The following is a 24,212-nucleotide window of genomic DNA, read 5'->3' on the forward strand; positions in this document are numbered from 1 at the left end:
TGTTGTTGACAAACATCATCTGTGCAGTTTTGCACTGTTTGTTTAGCTCAGTTATAAAATCTTGCATTATATTCCCTAAGCAGATGATAACTCACATTTAAAGTAGGGAACTTCTCCTGTGAGTGTTGCTCCTTTATAGGGTTTATATTCTCTCCACTTCAGTTACAGATGTGCTGCTCTTGTTACTGATTTATCGTTACTGATTGCATTTTTATATGTCAATAAGGTGATAACCTCCTTCTCAAACTTGGGTTCTCTACCAGACCCTGATCTCGTGAAATCATTTCCTAGTAAGTTGTGTGCTGTCATCCTGCTCCTGGACTGTCTCCTGTCTGAGTCACACTGTGCTGCTTTCCTTCCTCTTACTGCCCCTCTCTTCTTTCAAAGAGATGCTGTGAGGAAAACTGAACTTGCTGGCCTTTCTCTATGAATCTAGATCCATGAATCTAAACTGTTAAAAAAAATTCTCTTATATGTTTACTTGACTTGCTAATTCTGCTGTAAAGCATTTCTTCCTGAGTCTTAAGCAGTGGTTGTTGGTGCCCCTTTTCACCGATAATGTAAAAGAAAAAACGTTGATAAAATGTACACATATTCATTGTCATAAAATTATAAAATCTCAAAAATAGCCTCAGGAAATAGCCATCAATACTTCATTTATTCTAGCTGTTCAGTCAGTATTTATTAAAGTCCCATCTGTTCCAGACATTATGCAAAGTGCTGGGGAAACCTGATGAGTGAAACAGCCCTTGTTTTGGGGGTCTCAGTGTCTCGTATGTGCAAACAGATATTCATTTTGAAATTCTGCTGGTCACCCCGCAAACACATGTTTGGTACTTGGGACTGTGTGCCAAGAACCATGAAGGTACTGGTCCTTATATTCAAGATTACAGTCTAAGTATGGGCAAAATATATTTTTTAATGGTACTGTGTGAAGTCCATAATGGAGTGTTGTACAGAGTGCTGCCGAGGTAGGACCACTCAATTCGAAGTACTTAGGAGTGAGAGGGAGTCCTCCCAGGGCCCCAGAGCAGACGTCCCCCTGCCTCCACTGTTCCTCTGGAGTGCCACTCGAGTTCCTCCAGTGCCACGCGGCTTGCTTTCTGCTTCACACTTCCATGAGAATGCTGTGCTCCCAGGATACTCTTCCACAACTGTTCGTTTCATGACACCATTCTGTCCTTCTCCCCTACCTTCTGACCATGCCGTCTCAGTCTTGTATGGGCTCTTTGTCCTGGGCTTACATCTCAACATCTCCAGGGTCTGTCCCTCAGCCCTTTTCTTTGTAGTTTCTAGATGATCATGTTCTTTCTCATGACTTCAGCTACTATATGGTAACATCTCACAGTTCCCAAGTGTTATTTTTAACATAAAAACTCCAGTGAACTCCAGACTCATCCGTAATTGCCTGTTGGACATCTCCCCTGGGCACTGCGTAGCTTCTCACACTCAGCATGTCCACAACCAAATTTATCAGTCTCCATAATCAACTCCCCAGTACAACCCGAAACAAAAGACAAACAGAAAACCCTATTGTTTCTGTATTTCCCATTCAGGCTAGTAACCCCAGCACGCTACTAAGTTTATGAGCCAGAATCCCGGGAATTACCTTAGATTTCCTCATTAGATCTAATTTGTCACTAAATCCAGCTGATCCTACTTCCTGTATATCTCTGCAGTTTATTCTCTTTGTCTCCCAGTTGTTCACTCAAGTCACACCGTCACCATTTGGTGCCTTGACTAGTATACTCTTTTAATTGGCTTGCCTTTCTTTGGTCTTATTTATTCTCTAGTCTTTTCTTACACTTAGCTGGAGTAATCTTTCTTGAATGAAAGTGTACTTCTGTTTCTCCCCCCTCTTCCTCTTAGAGAATAAAGCCACGGCTTCTTCTAATAGCATATAATACCCATCATGATTTAAATCTGCTGGACTCTAAGCTAGATCATCTGCTGCTGCTTTATTTCATCTCATTTTTCCAACAATGCAGAACTACTTATTATAATATGATGCTGCTTTATGCCCTCGTGTATTAGTATGACCTCTTCCTGTCTGTCTGGGATGTTTTTCCTGACTGTTTATAAAAGATGTAATCATTCTTAAAAGCTCAGTTCCACAGTCACTTTCCCAGGAAGTAGATCATGATCATCTCTGTTAATTAGACATTTCCTCTGCTGTGCTGTCTTCTCACTTTGTGGATACGTTATTTGTTGCATTTTTACTATTATATATTTTTTAAATTTATAAAAATTTTGAAATAATTTTACTGTTATAATTTTAAAATTTTTCTTCCATTAGAGTGAGAGCTTCTAGAGAGCAGAGATTGTGTTTATCTCAGGGAAAAATGCTTGACTTTAATTTATGTATGTGGCAGCAGTTTAATTAGGACTTGACAGGGGAATCATTAGGAGGACAGAGCAGGGAAGGATATTTCAGACAAAGAGAATGGCATGTGCAGCAGCACAGAGGAAAAGGAGAACATTTGAGGACTATTACTATTCAGTGTGGCAGGGGTGGGGGTGGACGGGTAGAAGTAGGAGGTGAGATGAGAGCATCGAGCTGGATCCAGATTACAGGGGCCTCATTCTCTGTGTAAAGGAGGTTTTGTCTTGTTCTTGGCATTGGCATGCTGTTGAAGGATTTTAAGCAGAGTTAACAGCAGCATTAGATTCTGTTTTGGAAAGATGACTTTGCCAGCAGCCTGAAGGATGGATTGTAATGTGAGCAAAACAAGAGACAGGGAGACCAGTTAAGAACTCCTGCAATACCCAGGTGACGGTGATGAGGTACCAAACTAATTATTGGAACAATAAAAGTAGAAAGTAAATGATTTGGAAAGAAAGAGGTGACATTTGAATTGGATCTTCAAGCATGGAGGAGAGTTCCCCAGTGAGTGAAACAGGCAAAGGGCACATAGAGGAAATAGATGCTGCAAATGCTTTATGTTTAGGGAATGGGAAAGGGATATGTGGGAGTAAATGAGAGAGAAATGAACTATATATTTTTTTATTTTAACTTTTTATTTTATAGTGGAATATAGCCAATTAACAATGTTGTGATAATTTCAGATGCACAGCAGAGCGACTCAGACATGCATATACATGTATCCATTCCCCCCAGACTCCCCTCCCATCCAGGCTGCCACATAACATTGAACAGAGTTAGAGTTCCCTGTGCTATACAGTAGGTCCTTGTTGGTTATCCTTTTTAAATATAGCAGTGTGTACATGTAGATCCCAAACTCCCTAACCATCCCTTCCCGCCACCCTTCCCCGCCCCAGGGTAACCATAAGTTCATTCTCTAAGTCTGTGAGTCTGTTTCTGTTTTGTAAATACGTTCAAGAAATGAGCCATATTGAGAAAGGTTTTGTGTGTCCAATCAGTGTGGACTTTATTTTGAAAACACTGGATATATAAATATATTTTTTTATAAAGGAAATGATGCCATCAGGTTGTGGTTAAAACAGTCACCAAAATTCAAGTTCTGTATTTTAAAAGCAGGAAACTTAGAAATAATCAATGGATATAAGGAGAATGAGCCAGGATTACTTGAGCACTAAGGAGAATATATATATTAAAAGGATGAGATATTTAGTATCCATATCCTTATTCAGAGTTCATCTGCTACATGGCATTATCTCACATACTCTGTGAAATGATCTATATCAGTGATAAAGGTTGCCTTCCACTTGAGATCCTTTTCAAAGAAAACTTTGCACAGTATATTGTTTTTGTACATTTTGTACAATAATAATGCATTGATTATTTTAAGTACACTTCTGTTTTCTAAGTGCTGCAAAGTTAATTCACTGTAGTTTTAGATCTTTTCAGGCAATACAAATGGTTTTCTATTTCTAATGTTCCTTTTAACTTTAACATCATCTAGATTTACCAAGAAACCAAAGAGAGGAATACAGTACCTCCAAGAACAAGGGATGCTTGGCACTACACCTGAAGATATTGCCCAGTTCTTACATCAGGAGGAAAGATTAGACTCTGTAAGAACACCATGTTATTTCATTCTAACTTTTTCTGTAAAATTCTTTAAGTTAATAATATTATTGCCCCTTTAAGATGTCCTCCTAAGTATGTAAAAATAAGCTAACTATTCTTAATTTTGCTTTTTTATTCTCTATACTCAAAAGAATATCTTGATTTTTTTTTTAAATAAACACATTTAGTATGTTTAACTTTTAACTTCACTTTTGAAATAGTTAATTAACCCTGTGGTTAAAACCTGTGGATCTTATGGATTTTTTTCTGCTTTTTAAAAAATTGGCTGTGTAGGAAATGTAAGTCTATTAAGATATCAATTTCTGTCTTTTGTTCTTTAGACTCAAGTAGGTGAATTCCTGGGAGATAATGATAAATTTAACAAAGAAGTCATGTATGCATATGTGGACCAACATGACTTTTCAGGAAAGGATTTTGTTTCAGCCCTTCGTATGTTTCTGGAAGGATTCCGTCTTCCAGGGGAAGCTCAGAAAATTGATCGATTGATGGAAAAGTTTGCTGCAAGATACTTAGAATGCAACCAGGGGTAAGCAGGATTCAGATTCAAGTACTTATTGGTTGCTGACTATGTCCGAGACCCTCTTCTGGGGAGCATCGGGTGGTTCATAATCCCCTGCCCCAGGAAACTTAGTTTATACACGATCTGGAAGTGATGAGACAATTCCATAAAAAATTATAATATGAGATAGAACATAAATCCTGAAAGAGAAAACTAAAAGTGACATGGGGTTTGAGGTGAGTTATTTAAATGCTAACTGTAAACAGTAAAAGTTTATAACACGAAACATTTATTTTTGCAGACAAACCCTCTTTGCTAGTGCAGATACTGCATATGTTCTGGCGTATTCAATTATCATGCTCACCACAGACCTTCACAGTCCACAGGTATGTCTTCTTCCAAGCCAGTTTTACAATCAATAGTACAGATTAAATAAATTGTTTTGAATTCAGTAAGTAATAGTTGAAATTTTAATCTTAGTTTAGTTAAACCAGTCACCAAATTGGGGTATTTAATTTGGTGTAGTGTACATTTTACAAATGCAGTTTCTGGTAGTAATTCTAATTAGACTTATAGATATCCGTAAAATCTGTATTTGTCTTTCTCATGATTGACAGCTGTATAAAACTTCAGATAAATTTTAATCTAAGAATGTGCTTATAGCTCTTCTGCCTGTGTTTATTACAACATGGAAAAACATCATATAAACCATCTTTTGTTTGTTTGTTTGTCTTAACATTTCAAACTTAAATAACAGAGCATTTAGTATAGTGGGTCCTTCATGTGCTTATCACCCATCTTCCACAGTTCCCAACTTATGGCCAATCTTGTTCTATTTATATCCCTTTTCTCCCCCAGGTCATTTTGGAGCAAATCTCATGTATCATATCATTTCATCTGTATTTATTTCAGTATATATATCTGAAAGAGAAATACTGTATTTAAACATAACCACAGTACCATTACACCTAAAAATTAACCATAATTTTAAAATACCAGACATCCAGGAAGTGTTTAAATTTCATTTGCTTCATTAAATTGTAATTCCTTTACTTTAATTATTAAGGAACTGTCACTTGATTGCTGATATTCAATAACAAAAACATTATTTTTAAAGGTTTAGGTATTTTATGCATAGTTTCCAAAAACTTGAGGAAAATTATCTTTATAAATAAACCTATTTGCAAGAATTTCTTAATACTTCTTAGGGATAGGCTTCTAATGATATGTATTACTCTTATGATGAGAAATAAACTATATACTTATTACTAATCTGAGATGTATTGGAAAAACTATAAGGTTTAAAACAGCTTATGAGTTTAAAAATTATAAAGTTTTAAGCAGCTTGTGAGTTCCTGTGAAGCTAAGTGGACTGTTAGAAAATTGAACCCTATATGGACCCTATATGATTTATGATTCAGGGCTATATGAACTATAACAAATGATGTCATTTTCAAAGAACACGGGTAACTTTAAAGGAATTCCTTAAAACTAATTCTCCTCATTCCTAGTTGTTTTCAGAGTTAAAATATAGGTTAATTTAACAAGTCATTTATGTTCCTTTTTCACCTAGAATATTTATAGTTAACTACCATTTATATATAGAGTGAGACAATTTTTTTTAATTTTTGAAATACATTTAGAACGTTTAATTTTTTTTGTTTATTAATCTTCATCAGTAGTAACAATTGGCTTTAAGTGATTTAAGTACTAAAACTTAATTAGGCACAGCTTAATTTAAGCACATGAGAGTAAAAGTCAAGAGTAAAATGTTCTATAAAAGATAAAGCAGGAGAAGAAAAGTAGGATTATGTTTTACACTACTTCCAGAATCCCATTGTGGCAGAAGTCTTCTGTTTGAGCAGTGTATTTTCATTTTGTGTATCTGCAATTAATGTAGTCTCTTCTCCAACGTGCTTGGAGCTCCTACCCCTACCTCCCAGCCCAGATCCACAAATATACTTTGCTGCTACTTCAGATTTTCTTCCAGGGCTTGTCTTTGTCTCTCATTGGCACAATGCTAAAACATCATACCATGTTCAAAATTTCCGGTGACGTTAATCTTCTTTTAGCCTCTTATTGGCAGCACTTGTGTGGTCTTTTATGTTGGTATCCCTGGGTCATTGCTTTTTTAATATTCATCAGAACTTCAGGTGAAATGGCTTTCTTTTAATGTTTTTTAAGTGCCATGACTCAAGATAAGTTTTCAAAGTTTTAGTATGTTAGAGCTTTTTTCCCTTGAGTAATAATAAATTACATTTGGAAACTTTTATGGTAATATTTTTACTTTTTTGTAGGAGAAGTGCTCCTCTCACCCTTTCTGACGTACTGGAAAGATCTGTTTGCAGAATAGTCAGAACTAAATAAATGTTTGTATCCCAGTTATATCCTCTGGACGTTCTGGTTTCTCTATAGTTAGTTTTGCAAACTTCTGATGACTTACTTGATTGTCATTCTGTGTACCTTCTTGTAAATTTACAGGACACTTATGTTTAGAGGTGCCTTAAATTCTTCATGGAAAGTGGTAGGAATATATTTAATTAAGTAAATGTATCTTCAGAGACATCATATGACTTACAGGTTTTATCCATCTGGGTTTTCAGGGATATAAAGCATAAACACTTTGTCTGTGCTAGTTCCCAAGTTTGGCGACAGGGCTACCATCTTATGTACTACAGATTTGTACTCCAAAGACTTACCAGGGTGTGCAGTAGGATGTTCCTGTTCAGCATACTCTTAAGTAAGGCAGAATGTTCCAAGGATACTTTGCCCAGATCACCTAATATTCAGTTGCCATGATGAGTCAGTGAGATTGCTATCTGATTTTAAATAAATTTCAGCTCTTGTTACTCTTGCATCCGCTGTTACATAAAATCAGTTTTTAAATCATTAGCAAACACATTTATGTTCTTCTGAACTAAGATTTGAATCTTTTTGATGACATAAGTGTCTAATAATTGTCATGGTCCTTTTTTAAAGGACTCTGACTAGAGCTCTTAAACCTTGGGCAAAAGCAAAGAATTTCATTATTCAGTCTCGCTGTTTTCTTATTACAGATTACTCACGCACTCCTCAGAGCAAGGTGAACTAGTATATTACCAGGATGGGTCTTTCCTACATTGTCCTTATTTTCTGTGACTTCCTTTTTTTCATTTTAATGTCTGCTTTGTTGAGTATTTTCCACTTTCTACTTCTCAAAGTATTTATAAATTCTCTTATATGAGTATTTTTCTGTTAATTTTTAGGAATTATAATGGTTTTTCATTTCTAGGTTAAAAATAAAATGACAAAGGAACAGTACATTAAGATGAATAGAGGTATCAATGACAGTAAAGATCTTCCTGAAGAGTATCTATCAGCCATCTATAATGAAATAGCTGGAAAAAAGATATCAATGAAAGAAACAAAAGAACTAACAATCCCTACAAAATCAAGTAAACAAAGTAAGTGTCCAAATCAACTGAATTCTGATTGTTTCGGAGGAAAACTAGGGGTTCTTGAAAGTGTTTTACTTAGAGTAGATCAAGTATTATTGCACTGAAAAGTATTATAATACACAGTGTGCTAATCTGATTGTGTTTTTCCCGTATCCTGAAGAAAGATAGCACTGACCGGTGATAAACGGAAAGTGCTGCATAATGTGCATGCATTAGTGTGCGTTTAACACACACTTGTCCATTTAGCAGTTAATATCAGCACGTATTTGGAGATCAAAAGAGACTGATTGGTTAGGCAACCCCAAGAGTCAGATTTCAGCTCTCATTCTTTCTTACTGCCTCCTTGTCATCTACAAGCAACTTATTTCCATTGGTTCACCTATCATTACACATAAACAGAAGCTGGAAGTAGGGGTGATGCAAGGAGATGGGGAAGGTTAGGGTCATGGGGGAGCTCGTGGGGGTTGGAACTCACTACTTCAGATGCACCACAAGTTACAGCGCCGTGGCATTCCCAAATCTGACCGGCATCAGGAGCCAGCGGGGCGGGGGGGGGGGCCCTAGCCCCATTCTCCACGTTCTGTGCATGTAGATGGTGGTGATTAAATTAGAGCTAAAATCTGACTGCAGGAATGAGGTGAGGGTAGTGGCTCAGTAATATAATATGGAAAGAGAACTCCTGCCTTTCTGAGCAACTTCCACTTGGAAGTGGAATCTCAAGCTTCATCTAAAAGAACAAATTGCAGTAGCAAAATTCTGTCAACAGGAGAGAATCGAAAAGGCCTGTGTGATATGTGTATTTCTAGAAGTTGATGAAGAATTATCAGATGAGAGTCAGAGGCTATGGAGATAATGTTAGAAGGAATAGTGGAGTATAAATGGCCTTATCTTTTGGGGAATATAGGGAATGATTCTAAGGAATTTTAATAAGTTCTCCCTCATTTTATAGAAGAGGGAACAAGTGCAGAGAGGTTAGGAAACTTAGAATCATAGAATCTGTGAGCTGAGTGCAATGTAAAAACTTTCACTAATTCTCTAGACCTAAAACCCAAAGCGTGGCAAAGCCACGTCTTGAACTCGGCATCCTTGGCTCTTACTGCAGTCCAGCACCAATCAGCAGTTTACTTGGTAGCGTTATTTGCTTCTACTTAAGAAATTAAGTATATTGATCAAGACTTCATTTTCACACCTAAGTAGATGCCAATTATCTGATTTCACTTTCTTCCTCACACCCGTATAGTAACATCTTCATACCCCTCATTCTCTGGCCTCTTCTCCATATGGTGGTAGGAAATCACTGAGCAGTGGGGTATGGGAAGGAGGAGATGGTGTGCTGAAATTCTGAAATCATCCCAAGTGTTAGGGCCACTGTTTTCTTGTCAGCTCAGGAGATCATTCAAGCCTGTGTCATGTGAGGATACCATTGCCTTTTACTAACCTCTCTTCTCTTCTAGACCATGTTTGGGCTGTTTCCCTAGTACTTTCATTGTGACAGATTTGTACCTACTCTCTTCCCTTTTCATAGATTTTCCATGTATCCCTGCCTCCTAGTTCAGGATATTTTTTTCTTTCATTTTTGAAATTCATATAACATAAAATTAACCATTTTGAAGTGAACAATTACTGGTATTTAGTACATTCACAGTGTTGTGTAACCGCCACCTCTGTATAGTTCCAAAACATTTCACCCCCCCAAAATAAAACCACGTATCCGTTAAGCGGTTTTTCCATATTCCCTGCCTTTCCTCAGCCCCTGGCTGTCACCAGTCTGCTTTCTGCTTCTATGGATTTACCTACTCTGGATATTTCATCTAAATGGAATCATACATTATGTGACCTTTTGTGTCTGGCTTCTTAGGACTATTTTGAGTTAGTATTCATTGGTAGTACTTATTATTTTATACTATAACATCAAAATAGCATTCTTAAAGGCTTTACATTTTAAACGCTAATAGTGTTTGTTGTTTCAGATGTAGCCAGTGAAAAACAAAGAAGACTTCTGTATAACTTAGAAATGGAACAGATGGCCAAGACAGCTAAAGCACTCATGGAGGCCGTGAGCCATGTTCAAGCACCTTTCACAAGTGCGACACATTTGGAGCACGTGAGACCTATGTTTAAGGTAAGCGTTACTAAGAACTTGTTTGCAGTGTATATATTTATATATACTGCTGTTCAGCATATTCTTTTTTTTTTAATTATTTATTTATTTTTTTTATTTTTTGGCTGCATTGGGTCCTCATTGCTGTGCGCAGGCTTTCTCTAGTTGCGGCGAGCGGGGGCTACTCTTCGTTGTGGTGTACAGGCTTCTCATTGCAGTGGGTTCTCTTGTTGCGGAGCACGGGCTTTAGGCGCACGGGCTTCAGTAGTTGCAGCACGCGGGCTCAGTAGTTGTGGCTCACGGGTTCTAGAGTGCAGACTCAGTAGTTGTGGCGCACGGGCTTAGTTGCTCCGTGGCATGTGGGACCTTCCCGGATCAGGGCTCAAACCCGTGTCCCCTGCATTGGCAGGTGGATTCTTAACCACTGCGCCACCAGGGAAGTCCTGTTCAGCATATTCTTAAGTTAAGGAAATACAGTGATATAGCCCATTAGTATACACCCAGAAGTGAAAGCCATATTATTTAGGAGATCGCAAATATAAAATTTTTCTTGAAGAGAATGAGAAAAGGTATGCATGATTAGCAATTAATAGGCGTGTGATCTTAAGAACAGAAAGCTCTTTGGAGAATTAAGCCTTGGCCTGGTTTCCTCTGTGTTCTATTTAGAGCTTTGGAGTTCCCTGAAATCTCAAAGCGATCTTGAGCCTCCTACTCTCTTTCAGTGCTCTGGCCCAGGAACTAAGCTGAGGGTTCTGAGTATTCCTGGGGCCCAGAAAGTAGAGTCAGGAACAAAAGGGAGCTTTCTTATGTTTATAGATCTAGTAAGAATGATTCTTACTGCTTCTTTAAAATTTGATTTCCCATTCAGTCTTCATTTTCCTATTCTTTTTTTCTATCCTTTCTTCAAATTCCAGAAGGAGTAAGCAGTGCATCATAAGGATTGTAGGGAAGTGGAGGGGAGTCCAGTCAAGTTTGAGAAGGAAAAATGGGTTAAGTACATTTCTGTTTGTGACACAGTGTGGTTAGATGGACTGTGGAGGTTGAAGATTATAATTCGAGTTCTCATTCATAACTACATATGTGTATGGGTAGTAAAAGATGACTACAAGGTTTCAGCTCTAAAATTTTACAGTTCTACCTCTACTTCAAGGTCTGTGTGATAGTGACCTTTCTAAAAGTTGATGGAGGGTTACAGGACGCGAGCGGGGATGCTAGGGAGATAACGTTAGAAGGAACAGTGGAGTATAACTGGCCTTCCTTTTGGCATAATGTAGAAAGTGATGTCAAAATATAAGGTATACTTTCTCTTTATTATGAAATAAATTACAAAGCAGATTTTTGTTTTGTTTTGAATAATCTTATACCTTTATTTTGTTTTTCTTTTCAAATGTTTTTGGTAGACGGGAGGTGGAGGATGAAAAAACGAAAAGAATAAGGAACCAGCCATAATTGTACCACTCAGAAAAAATTTCTGTTAATATGTTTACATACTACTTTTTATCTTAAACAGTTGTGATCCTACTGTGTATAGAATTTTGTATCTTGCTGTTTCTCACATAAGTATTTCCCCATATCATTAAAAATTCTTCATAAATAGCTTTTATGATCTATTCTCTGGATTAGTTATCCTTTATTTAAACTATTCCTCTAAGCTAGAATTAAGAACCTTTCCTCTCACTGCCATTTCTACTGTAATTACCGTCTCCAGTTACTTTCATTTCTCACTCTTGTCACTGTAACATCCTCCTGACTAGTATCCTTATGTCTACTTTTGTGCTTCTCGTACCCACTTACAGAGGCCAGAATGTTTAAAATACAAAATGAACTGTCATCTTCTTCCTTAAAGCCATTCACTGACTTTGCAGCTATGATGAAACCTAGCACATCCCAAGGGTCTGTACACCATGTGTGGTCTAGAGCTCCACCTTCCTTCAACCTCATCGCTAGAGTTCTTGTCTCTTACTGTGCTGCAGCCACACTGGTATTCTTTCCATTTCTAGAATGTCCTAAATTATTTTCTCTTCAGAGCATTCATATAAGCTGTGTCCTTTGTCTAGGATGCCTTTTCCTTCTTTGCCTGAGTAGTTTCTACTTTAAATGTTACTTTCTCAGAGAGTTCTGCCCTGGCCCCTCTAATCTAGATTAGGTCCCTTTTCATAACATGCTATACTCTTCCTTCATTGTATTTATAACAGTATGTATTTATACATTTATTTATTTTAAAACTGAATGGCTATTTCTTTACTAGACTTTAAGCTCCATGAGGCAAGGGACTCATCTGTTCTGTTGACTTTTCCCAATGTCTAGCACAATTCCTGGCTTGTAGTTAGTGCTCAGTAAATAAGCATTGGCTGAGTAAAGGAATAAATGAGAGATTCCTAGAATGTGATATAATATTAAGGGATGAAAACCTTATTAAGAACCTTTTTACATATCGCCAGATTGTATTCTATAGAGATTTATACATTTGAGGGGACAATTTCACTGTTCTCTGGATGTTATTTAGGTATAATTTGATAAGACAAGTCATTGTCTTTAATTTGCAGTGGGGTTAAACCTTTTGTCACAGGCTTAAGAACCTTTTACTTCTCCTTGTATAAAATATTACAAAGGTTTCCAAATAGATGTGCTGTTTCTTCACTTATAATAGGATGTGTAATTTATTACTTTAATGTGGTGCTTTGTATTTTAAAGGTAGTGCACTTCCTATGCTTCCCACAGCATCTCTCTGTAGTGGCAGTCCAGGTATTAAAGGGGAAGAAATGAGGTTCAGAAAAAAAGAGGTTAAATAAGTAACAAGGCTAGGACTGGAAGTTAGTTACTGTGGCTTATATTCCTCTGTTTAGGAATTACACTTGTACTTCTAAACTTTCTGACGTTATAAGCAAAGCTTTGGGTGATTCTGTTTTTCTTAATAGTGCTAAAATTTATTTAGATCTTTAAAAAATTCCAGTTGTCGTTTCCGTACCACACTGGTATAAACATTTTTCATCTGTATGGCTATACAGATATATAGTTTTGCTTCATTTTGACCTATCAAAAGCAGCGAATACTCTTGTATCAGACATTTCAAAGTTATACACACACATGCACACACCAGTATATACACATATGATTTGATATGAGGATTTTCAGTAGTCAGAGGTAGCTCTCTTTTTTTGTTTATTTTACATTACAATTTCACAAGGTATTCAGTTCTATTAAAATTTAGTGTTTGTTGGCTTTCATAGTCTGTAATCAAGACGTATTTTATTGAACTGTATTTTAAAATATTGTCCAACTAGGAACCAGAGATCGCTCATGTTTCAAAGTAAAATATTTGACTACCAAAATAAAATAAATAAATAAGGCTAAATGATGTCCACAGAGCAGGCTTAAAGAAAAGAGAGTAATGTAACTGTTACAAGTGGAAAATGGTTAAAAGGATTTTCTTGGAAATAAAATTAGTCCATGAAATATTTCAAGAGACACAGCTTACAGAGGGAGAGGAGTTCTGAAGTCAGGGGTAAAATTAATATAATTTATGAGTATTGACTATTCCCATTTTTCATTAATGTAAATAATTTATAGATGCTGTGCTTAAAAGATGCCTAGTGTCCTCTCCCAAATTTATAATTTTGCTCTCCCGCTTATTTAAGCCCAGGCGGCATTATATAGTTTCTCCTTTGTCTAAGAAAGCTTTCCAAGTAACTATGCCAAGAAACTCATTGCTGTTTTTTTCAGAACTTCCTCAAATTGCCTGAAATCTGAGAAATGTTAATATAGTATTATCATAAAGTTTAATTATCACTTGATGTTTGTGATGTATTTCAAATTTTTAATCTTTGTAGTTGGCTTGGACCCCTTTTCTGGCTGCGTTCAGTGTGGGTCTACAAGACTGTGATGATACTGAAGTAGCCTCTCTTTGCCTGGAAGGTATAAGATGTGCAATCAGAATTGCATGCATTTTCAGCATTCAGGTAACAAAGAATTTTGCCTTTGTAGCCAGTCTGGAAAACGTAAATTACTTTTGTCATTACTACAGTTTAAATTATTTCTGGTGTTGAAATTATTAAAAATGAATTTCAAGTTTATAATGGAATTTAACTGTCTTCATGTTTACGTTTCCAAGAAGCTGTGACGGAACAGGGTAGTTCTTTATTGATGTGTCTAAAATTCATCATAATAACTTTGGTTTGCAGTTTTTTCTCTGTAGAATATTAGCTATGTACAGAGTTTCCTTAAGAGTTTGAATTCCTATATTGCAATTTGAATATCTTATCTGTGTTGCATGTTTTTATTTATTGAATCATATATTTTTCACATTTTATATATATATATAACTTTACCTATCCTAAGAACAAGTTATCTTTAAGAGACCCAAGTATCTAGAACAATTTTTATGAAGACAGTCCCTTCTAGTAATTTATATGCTTTGTCTGATAATAAATTTTAGCCAATGCTTGCCTGCTTTCTTTTTAAAAACCCATTTCACATTTAATTATGAATGTTATAGCTTAAAAAGCAGTCTAACTGTAGAGAAAAAATGAGCAAATTTATAAATCAGCTTTCTGCTGGTTCAGTCACTTGAAACATAAATGCTCAATGAATTTTTTTTTACTATATATATGAATTATTGTCACTAAAATCTTGTCTTGATTCGACACCTCCATTGCCTTTCAGTTTTAGAAATTCATCCTTTTCTGCTTCATTCATCTTAAAATTAAAAAAACTACAGTTTGAGGTATTATATGTAATTCATGACTTAGTTAAAAACTTACTAAACAAGTAAACAGTTTGTCAGTAGGGAACTAGGGATTACCCTGTTGTGTTTACAACCATGTAAGTTTGCTTTTTCTCTTTTTCATAGCTGGAAAGAGATGCATATGTCCAGGCGCTAGCAAGATTTACCTTACTTACAGTGAGTTCTGGGATTACTGAAATGAAACAGAAGAACATTGACACAATTAAAACACTTATCACAGTGGCTCATACAGATGGAAATTATCTAGGAAATTCATGGCATGAGGTATAAGCACTTCCTTTATTTTCAGCTTTGCAATCTGGTTTATAAAATGAGCTCATGCTAAACAGTATATCACTGACATGCTTAAGTGTTTGGGGAGAAAATTAATTTAGTACATTCAGGGTAAGTACATTTAGCTTTTTATAATGATTTATAATGTAGCCTATGTTTAAATCGTGATTGAGTACATTTAAATATTTTTGCGAACATTTGTAACATGGAATTTAAATTTTTTTCCTTTTTGTAATTAAGATTCTGAAGTGCATCAGTCAGTTGGAGCTTGCACAACTTATAGGAACTGGAGTGAAACCTCGGTACATTTCTGGAACAGTGCGAGGCAGAGAAGGATCTCTTACGGGAACAAAAGAGCAGGCTGCTGATGAATTTGTGGGTCTCGGGCTAGGTGAGAAGTTTTTGAATTACTTTTGTGAAGTATCAAAATTTATTTTTAACTTGCTCAATATAAGTAACTTTTTTGTAGCAATAAAACAGAATTAGAGGGATAAGATAAAATGCCCTTTGACTAGCCTTATGAGGGGAAAGCAAGGTGACATTGTAAGTCTTTTTTGCCTCGTCTAGTTTCCAATATTAAGTGACCATTAGTCATAATCTCACAGTTGGGGGTGGGAGAAAGGTTCAGTTTAAAATTACCAGCTTTTACCTAAAAAAGAATGAAATATTGCCATTTGCAGCAACATGAATGGACTGAGAATATTATATTTAGTGAAGTAAGTCAGACAGAGAAGGACAAATATTATATGATATCACTTACAGGTGGAATCTAAAAGATAATACAAATGAATCTGTATGCAAAACAGAAACAGACTCACAAACATAGAAAACAAATTTATATTTACCAAAGGGAATAGGGAGGGGGGAAGGGAAAAATTAGGAATATGGGATTAACAGATACAAACTACTGTACATAAAATAGATAAGCAACAGGGATTTACTGCATGGTGCAAGGAACTATATTTAATATTTGTAATAACCTGTAATGGAAAATAATCTGAAAATCTATATAAAAAAATAACCAGCTTTTAAGACTAAGCAGATAACATTTATGAGTGAAGGCTTAAGATGGTAAATAGTTGGGGCAACTGGAGAAAGCATTCATATTCATATTTTTTTAAAGGCGCTGTGCAGACATAACCAAACTCTTATGCCAGTCTGGAAACTTTCCCATGGTTCCCCATGAACTCAGTATAGCCAGGACCTTCCAGATTTAACCCAGTAGAAAAAAAAGGAAGGTATTAGCAGAAATGGGTACAGAGGAACCAAAGACAATACATTTTTAGTCATAAATGGAAAGGGTTCCACCAGGGAAGAAGCCAAGTTTAGACTGTCTTTCACTTTGAATACTGTACTTCTGGGTTTGAATTCTTCCATATTTCTTCTTTACTGTGTGCAAGTTACTTTAATTCTCTGAGCTTCGAATTCCTCTTTTGCAAACTAATGGTAATATCTACTTACAGAGTTGTCAGGATTAAATAAAAATATATATATGTGGACTTAGTACAGTGGCTGGTATATTAATTGTTCCTGGATTATTCTTTATCCATCCTCCCTACCTCACTTCCAACCAAGAAATCTAGAGACATGACTTAAAGAGAACAAGAAGGAATAAACCTGAGATCTAAGAATATTTACTATTTACCTTTTTTTAAAAAATAATGTTATTTATTTTTGGCTGCATTGGGTCTTCGTTGCTGCGCATGGGCTTTCTCTAGTTGCAGCGAGTAGAGGCTACTCTTTGTTGCCGTGTGCGGGCTTCTCATTGCAGTGGCTTCTCTTGGTGCGGAGCACGGGCTTCAGTAATTGCAGCTCGCAGGCTCAGTAGTTGTGGTACGCGGGCCCCAGAGCACACAGGCTTCAGTAGTTGTGGCGTGTGAGCTCTAGAGCACAGCCTCAGTAGTTGTGGCACACAGGCTTAGTTGCTCCAGGGCATGTGGGATCTTCCCACACCAGGGATTGAACCTGTGTCTTCTCCATTGGCAGGTGGATTCTTAACCACTGCGCCACTGGGGAAATCCCACCATTTACCTTTTGAGGCTTTGTACTGTAACACTGTATTTCTGGACATTTCTATCTTTTCATGATTTAGTGATTTCTCTGTTGTTGCTTGCAATAAAAATTCTTAGGAAATTTAGAAGAATTTCAAGCTTGAAAAACAATCCATAGAGAAGGAAGTAAAGATGAGGGCCATGTTGTGTGGCTTCAGGCTGGACTGGAACAGTTAGTTCCCAGTGGTAATCCAGCTGTGGCAGCCAGCAGTGCAGCCTGTACCTCACTTGTATCTTAGATTCTGTGATTCTGGGAGGTTGTAGGTATAGACCCGATGACTTGGTGAGCCAGCTGCAGGATTTAGAACTGCCTGAGCACCTGCATGGTTGGTGATGTATGTAACCTGGAAGTAACCTGGAAGTCTGACTCAGACATTAGAACTATAATTGTTCCAGCAGGCAGAATGAGATACAAATGAAAAATATTTACAGGCAAGTGAAGTGAATGTGCATTGATTGATTCAGCAGCTTTTGAAAGCTGCTTTTTTTTTTTTTTTCCAATAAGTCCTAGGGAGTGGAGGAAAGCCCAACCAAAGATAGTTGAGGTTGCCAGGGCTCAGTTTTGGCAAGTAACAGAAGTAGGTTACACTAAAAATAATACACCAGTGGAATATTTTATCTTCTATCAGTGTTAGTAAAAACAAGAGAAATAATAATTGCTGATAATGCTTAGTGGTATACTTGAAAATGAAGTAAAATTAATTTGATCACTGTGCTGCTGTGCTACTTAGGTTGCAAGGAGATGAGATGAGCTGTCTTCTCCCTTCAGGAAAAGGGAATTTATATTAAAATATACACTTGGAATCTGGAAATGAGATAAAAATTCCAAGCTTCCAAGCCACTCAAGCGACCAGCCATACTCTTCCACCTCTCTCATGCTTTATATAGGCTTCCTCTTGTGTCGTCCACTTCTCTTTTCAGCTTGCTGTGTTCTCCACTCACTGCAAAGTGATCAGGTCTCTCAGATTTTAATCTGTGTCCTAGAGGGAGCCACTCCGTTGACGTGGCCCCTGTTGGGCAGAGCCCTCCCTTCAGCTTATCTCAGTGGTTAGTTCCCAGCTCGCCCAGTGTGGCAGATGTCCACCCTTCCAACTGTGCCCTGTCACCTGCTCAGACAAATGCTTTCTTCAGGATGCTGTGGTCAGAACTGAAGCTAGAAGAGGATGTGGTACAGATGACTGAGCTGGTTTAGTCTGTATATAATATGTTTTTTAAGAAATAAATTAATATCCTCCTTTATTAACAGCATCCATACTCCAAATATTCATGTAACCAGGTTAATAGGGCTGAGTGTATGTTTATCTGACTTTTCTTACTGCTGTGATACAAATCTGTACTTTCACTTTTTGGAAACATGGAACTTTTAGTTATTAAGAATACACACCATGGGACTTCCCTGGTGGCACAGTGGTTAAGAATCTGCCTGCCAGTGCAGGGGACACAGGTTCGAGCCCTGGCCCGAGAAGATCCCACGTGCCGTGGAGCATCTAAGCCCGTGTGCCACAACTACTGAGCCTGTGCTCTGGAGCCCGTGAGCCACAACTACTGAGCCCACGTGCCACAACTACTGAAGCCTGTGCGCCTAGAGCCCGTGCTCCGCAACAAGAGAAGCCACTGCAATGAGAAGCCTGCGCACTACAACGAAGAGTAGCCCCTGCTCGCCACAACTGGAGAAAGCCCGGGCACAGTAACGAAGACGCAACACAGCCAAAAATAAATAAATACATTTATTTTAAAAAGAAAGAAAGAAAAGAATACATAGCATATGATTATTAGGTTTGAATTATATGCATACTGTTCTTTTATGGTATATATTAAAGTTTAAAAATTCAGTTGCTTGGTCATATAAATCTTACGTGAATATCACAGCACCTACATCTTTGTTCTTAGTTAACCTAAATATTTGTGCTTTTGAATAATTTCTTTGGTAAAACTGAAATTATTAGCCTGTTACTTACACTGTTATACAGATGTTTGAAAGATTTTATTTTATTTTATTTTATTTTAATTTCTGGCTGTCAGGTCCCCGCCGATGCATGCAGGCTCTCCCTAGCTGCGGTGAGCGGGGGCTACTCTTTGTTGTGGTGCGTGGGCTTCCCATTGCAGTGGCCTCTCCCACTGCAGAGCACAGGCTCCAGACGTACGGGCCTCAGCAGCTGCGGCACACAGGCCCAGCCGCTCTGAGGCATGTGGGATCCCCCCGGACCAGGGCTCAAACCCGTGTCCCCTGCATTGGCAGGTGGACTCCCAACCACTGCACCACCAGGGAAGCCCTGAAAGATTTTATATATTTATGAAATTGGTTCTTGGATTGTTAGGCATTTTAAATATTCTTTAAGTAAGTTTATTATTAATGATCACAAATTATTATATCAATATTTAAATATAAAAGGTATAGATATCTCTATAGGAAGGACATTCAGTTGACACACAAAGAAAGTTATGTGGTGACTGGCATTATTTTTTCTCACAGATTTTTCTTCATTAAATTCCTGTAATGTGCTACATACCTCAGGTGTGGCTTGACAGTATTTCCCTACCACCCCAGTTCTCTGTCAGTTATTTCAGGCTGTCATCCTTGTTCACTTGTGTTATAGAAATAGACTCTTAATTTGTCTCCATGGCTCCAATAGCTCTGCCTGTTTCACTGTGTTCTACAGATATTACCAGAATTATTTTTCAGAAAATAGATTGGATCATGTCAATCTCCTAAAAGGTCTGATGGTTCCCTGTTCTCAAAAGTAGTGCATTAAACGTGACAGTCCAGGTTCTTCACATTCTATTTCTAGTCTGTTTTTCCAGCTTCATCTCCTACTGCTCGTCTTTCTCTCCTTCATTGTCCCCTGCCAGAATCATCCTCCATTATGGCTTCACCCAAGTGTGTTGGAACATGACCTGCACGTGCATACTTCCATTACTTTATGTATGCTGCTCCTTCTTCCTGAATTGCTTTTTCTCCTTTCTTTCCCACATGATCATCCTTTTAGGCCTAACTTGAATTAATATTTTGTCATGTGAAGCCTTTCCATGAGCTAACACCGCATTCTCCCTTCCCCTGTCAAAATTAGTTCTGTTTAACAACACTTGTATTATATGTAATTAGTTCATTTCAGCCATGAAATAATTGTTATATTGTATTAAAGTTGGTTGTAAGCCTGTCTCTCCTGGTAAATTGTTAGCTCTGTAGGACAGGGATCACATTCTTTTCACTTTGTTCAGTTCCCGGAATAGAATTTGAGTTCAGCTAGTTTAAATAACATCGTCTATTATGTTTGCATTCAAACAGTCATTTATTGAGTGTCTAGTCAGTCGAGTCCACAAGTATTTGTTGAGCGTTTGCCTTGGACTTAATATTGAGTAGAGGAATGCAAAGAAAGTGTATGATTTGGTTCCTAATCTTGGAACTTTTTATCTGGCTGAGAAGGCAACAGTAACACACCTAAAGTAATTTAAATAAGAGACTAAATGGAAGAAATTCTGATTTGAGCAGTATTTATTTAAGTATAAACTTAAATACTTACAGAGCAAGGTGAAACAGTGGAGGGGAATCCTTCATTGAGAACTCAAATTTGGGTCTTGGTAGATAAATTTTAGGTAGTTGTGGGATGGCCTGAATAGAGACAGGTATTGGCAAGAATGTTGAAGGGAAAAAAAAAAAAAAAAAATGTTGAAGGGAACTGCCTTAAGCTCTAGGCTGAAAAGTTTATACTTTGTCCTGAAAGTAATAGTAAGCAAAATGAAGGTGATGACTTAGGAAAATTAATGTCCAGGAGAAGAAAGGAGAGATTGAAGAGGGGGAAAATCAGCAAAAGGGAAAGCAGTGAGGGAACTGTTACATATAGTAATAGTCATCTGGGCCTGAAGTTACAATGGTCTAAACCGAGTAGGGATGAAAATGAATGAATCATATGAAAAACAGCCCAAAAGAAAGATTTAGTGCAAGTTGAGGGAGGGAAGGATATCAAAGATGATTGTAAGGTTAAGAGTTTGAAAACTGGGGAAACTGTTGTTTTGCTACCTAACACATGGAACCAGTGTTGGGGGAAAAGATGAGTGATTCTTTTGAATAAGAGAATATTACAGCATACTGGTAGAATTTCCGGTAAACATTTGTAAATGGGACTGGAGAGTGCATTACAGGGGAGATCTAATTTTCGATACATGGAATTGGTAATCCTCCTTAGTAGGTATCTTTTTTTTTTGCGGAACGTGGGCCTCTCACTGTTGTGGCTTCTCCCGTTGTGGAGCACAGGCTCCTGACGCGCAGACTCAGCGGCCGTGGCTCACGGACGCGGCATGTGGGATCTTCCTGGACCGGGGCACGAACCCATGTCCCCTGCATCAGCAGGCGGACTCTCAACCACTGCGCCACCAGGGAAGCCCGTTAGTAGATATCTTTGGAACTGGGGTTGGTGCTGTGTTTCTTAAACAGTGAGGGAAATTATTCCTAATGTCATTAATTTTGTGATCAAAATTCTCAGTGCCCCTAAGTTGTGTGATCTTTGCAAACACAGTTTGTGTCTCTAACCATGTCTGTATAGCACTTAGTATATAGCTCAATAAGCACCTTTGGCCTTGATAACTGGTCACTGATACCAAAAGAATCGCTTCCCCAAAGCTTGATTTCTTTCATTAGGAAAATAACTGATTTCAGAAATGTGTTTTAGAACTGAACGTGTGCTCTTCCGCTGAATGCTTTTCATACTGAAATGCCTCCCTTTCCTGTGTGGCAGTTGGAGGAAATGTGGACTGGAAGCAGATAGCAAGTATTCAGGAATCCATTGGAGAGACCAGTTCTCAGAGTGTTGTCGTTGCCGTAGATAGGTAAGGTGCTTGCTTTATTCCCTTCTCAGATGGACACTTTTAATTCTGTAGCACTTAGATGTATCTGCTCGTTAGTTAAAAGAGAAACGTTATTGCCAGGACATCTTCTCTTAAGTAATATAAGACTGTATTGTGATATGCTGTGATTTAAATGATGAAGTACCTATAATTTTGCTTTCAAATCATAGAATATAGGAAGGAGATAAACAGTATGAAAATTTAAGTGATAGACATTAGTGCGCATTAGGGAAATTGTACCCTTGATGAGAAAAAACACGGTTCTTTTTTTTTCTTTTTTAAAATTTCCTTTATAGAAAATGTACTCCCCTTATTATCCCTGTTTTAAAATAGAGTATAATTTGTCTTTTTGAGTGTGTGATATAGTATTGAATTATGGGTGAAATGAAGGGGTTTGGTGGCAATTCTCATTATAAACTTCTTTGAATAGGATTTCAGAATTTGTATATTATATACATTACCAGATATTCCTCATTTTTAGTTTGTTTTCTAAAAGAAAATCTGTACTATGGTTTATTTTACTATAGAATATTTAGTTTATTCTAGATTTTAAAAATTCCCTGTGTGTAAAACAATATCTAGTGGTTTTTTTTTTGAAGATGAGCTTTTTCCAGATGGATGCCCAAATAATTGAAACTTAACATTTTACAACACTGATGTTTAAATTTTTTTTTAACACTTCTGATGGAAACTTTCAAAAATACAATATGTACTATAATTGTTTCTGGTGCTTAGAGACTCATGCTGATCCATTATTTTACTTTGCTTTTAGATAAAAACTTTTTGCTCTAAGTATGGACAGAACTAGAGTGTTCATTTGCTACTGGCCCTGGCAATACTCCCTGGAACTTTTTCCTTGAAAAGAATTCTTCGTGTCCAATGTACACTTGCTTTCCTTTTTTTTTTTTTTTTTTTTTTTTTAAGGGAAGGAGGTAATTTGCCTTTCTCTTGTGAAGGTTGAAAAAAGATTGTGTATCATCTTATACCTACTATATAACTCAAAGGCTTAACATGTGCTGCTTGGCACTCTTCAGGGTGCTTTCTGGGAAGGGGATCTAATAAAGAGTTGGATATACGTATATGTATAACTGATTCACTTTAAAACAAACCAAAAAAACAAAGTGCTTTCCATGTGTTACTTCATTTTATCCTTTCAGCAGCCTCTGAGATAAGTATTATTATTGTCCTCAATTTACAAATGAGGAAACTGAGACGAGGGGAATTAGATAATTTGCTCATTCTCACAACCAGGCTAATCTTGTCTTGATTATTACCTTAACCCTTTCATTAGTAGAGAATTTGGAGGAGTGGCACCAAGATATACACTCAGGCAGCATATCTCTGAGTGTGTTCAACCTCTCTGCCTTTCTGCCTGCATGTACAGCTCCAGAGCAGTGTAATATCTGCCCTTCTACTACTAGGATAGATGTCTTCCAAATGGTTTTCTAGCCATCCAGAAAATCATCTTCACTGTCATTATGAGAATCTATTCAGGCAACAGTCTGTTTCCATAACATATTTTGTATGACCAAAGCCAGTTCTGATTTATCCAGCTGTCCACTGTTTGTTACAGGGAGACATGTCACTCATTTGAACAAATGATATGCCTCTCCATTTTAAGAATGTGTGCTGTTTCAGAGGAGTCTTAGCACAAATTCTGTTAGTACTTCATTGTCTCAAACTCATCACCAGATACTTCTACAACATAAATTCAATGTCCAGTTTTATACAAGACCTCAATATTTAAATTTTACTTTATAGTGACAGCATTAAAAGTTACCTCTTTGATTTGTTATAAGATTATTTTATTCTTATGTGGTACATATCACTTCCTTGTTAAATTTCTTCTGAATTCCTTTCTGAGTATCTGAGTTTATTTTTATTTGTAATATTCTGATTCTAGTCTATAAGCTAATTCAGTGAGATATCCCTGGTATTCAAGACAGTGGTGAGAATATTGTCAGGCATCATCCTGGAAAGTTCTGTACTTGTCCAGCAAGAAAAGTCATTTTACTGTCCTTAGGCCTGTTGTTCTGGATAATCTGTTATGACAAGTATAGGAACTAAATATGGAAAATAAAATAATTTTTCTTTGCTTAATTATATTAATCAATGGAAAGATATATGTGGTTCCATCAAAAGCTTTAAAATGGTAAAATTTTCTGATTATCTTCAGTTTTGTATTTGGAATCCTGTACTGTTAGAATTTAGGAGAATATAGGGCACTTTAATCTGGGGTACCTGATCCTCTAG

General features: G+C 37.0%; 1 protein-coding gene across 4 annotated transcripts in view; it reads left to right on the forward strand.

Annotated features, from left to right (window-relative positions):
- ARFGEF1 (ARF guanine nucleotide exchange factor 1) overlaps positions 1–24,212 on the forward strand; it is a 138,895-nt gene that overhangs the window by 87,575 nt on the left and 27,108 nt on the right. For all 4 annotated transcript variants that reach the window (XM_027127953.1, XM_027127950.1, XM_027127951.1 and 1 more), the window contains 9 exons: positions 3,885–3,996; positions 4,333–4,538; positions 4,813–4,897; positions 7,783–7,954; positions 9,919–10,070; positions 13,880–14,008; positions 14,899–15,057; positions 15,307–15,457; positions 21,851–21,941. In XM_027127953.1, the coding sequence (XP_026983754.1) occupies positions 3,885–3,996; positions 4,333–4,538; positions 4,813–4,897; positions 7,783–7,954; positions 9,919–10,070; positions 13,880–14,008; positions 14,899–15,057; positions 15,307–15,457; positions 21,851–21,941 (1,257 nt within the window). The remainder of the gene's footprint in view (positions 1–3,884; positions 3,997–4,332; positions 4,539–4,812; positions 4,898–7,782; positions 7,955–9,918; positions 10,071–13,879; positions 14,009–14,898; positions 15,058–15,306; positions 15,458–21,850; positions 21,942–24,212) is intronic.

Source organism: Aethalodelphis obliquidens, unplaced genomic scaffold (assembly GCF_003676395.1).
Source record: "Aethalodelphis obliquidens isolate GAN/ISIS:26980383/991018 unplaced genomic scaffold, ASM367639v1 scaffold33, whole genome shotgun sequence".
Taxonomy (NCBI): domain Eukaryota; kingdom Metazoa; phylum Chordata; class Mammalia; order Artiodactyla; family Delphinidae; genus Aethalodelphis; species Aethalodelphis obliquidens.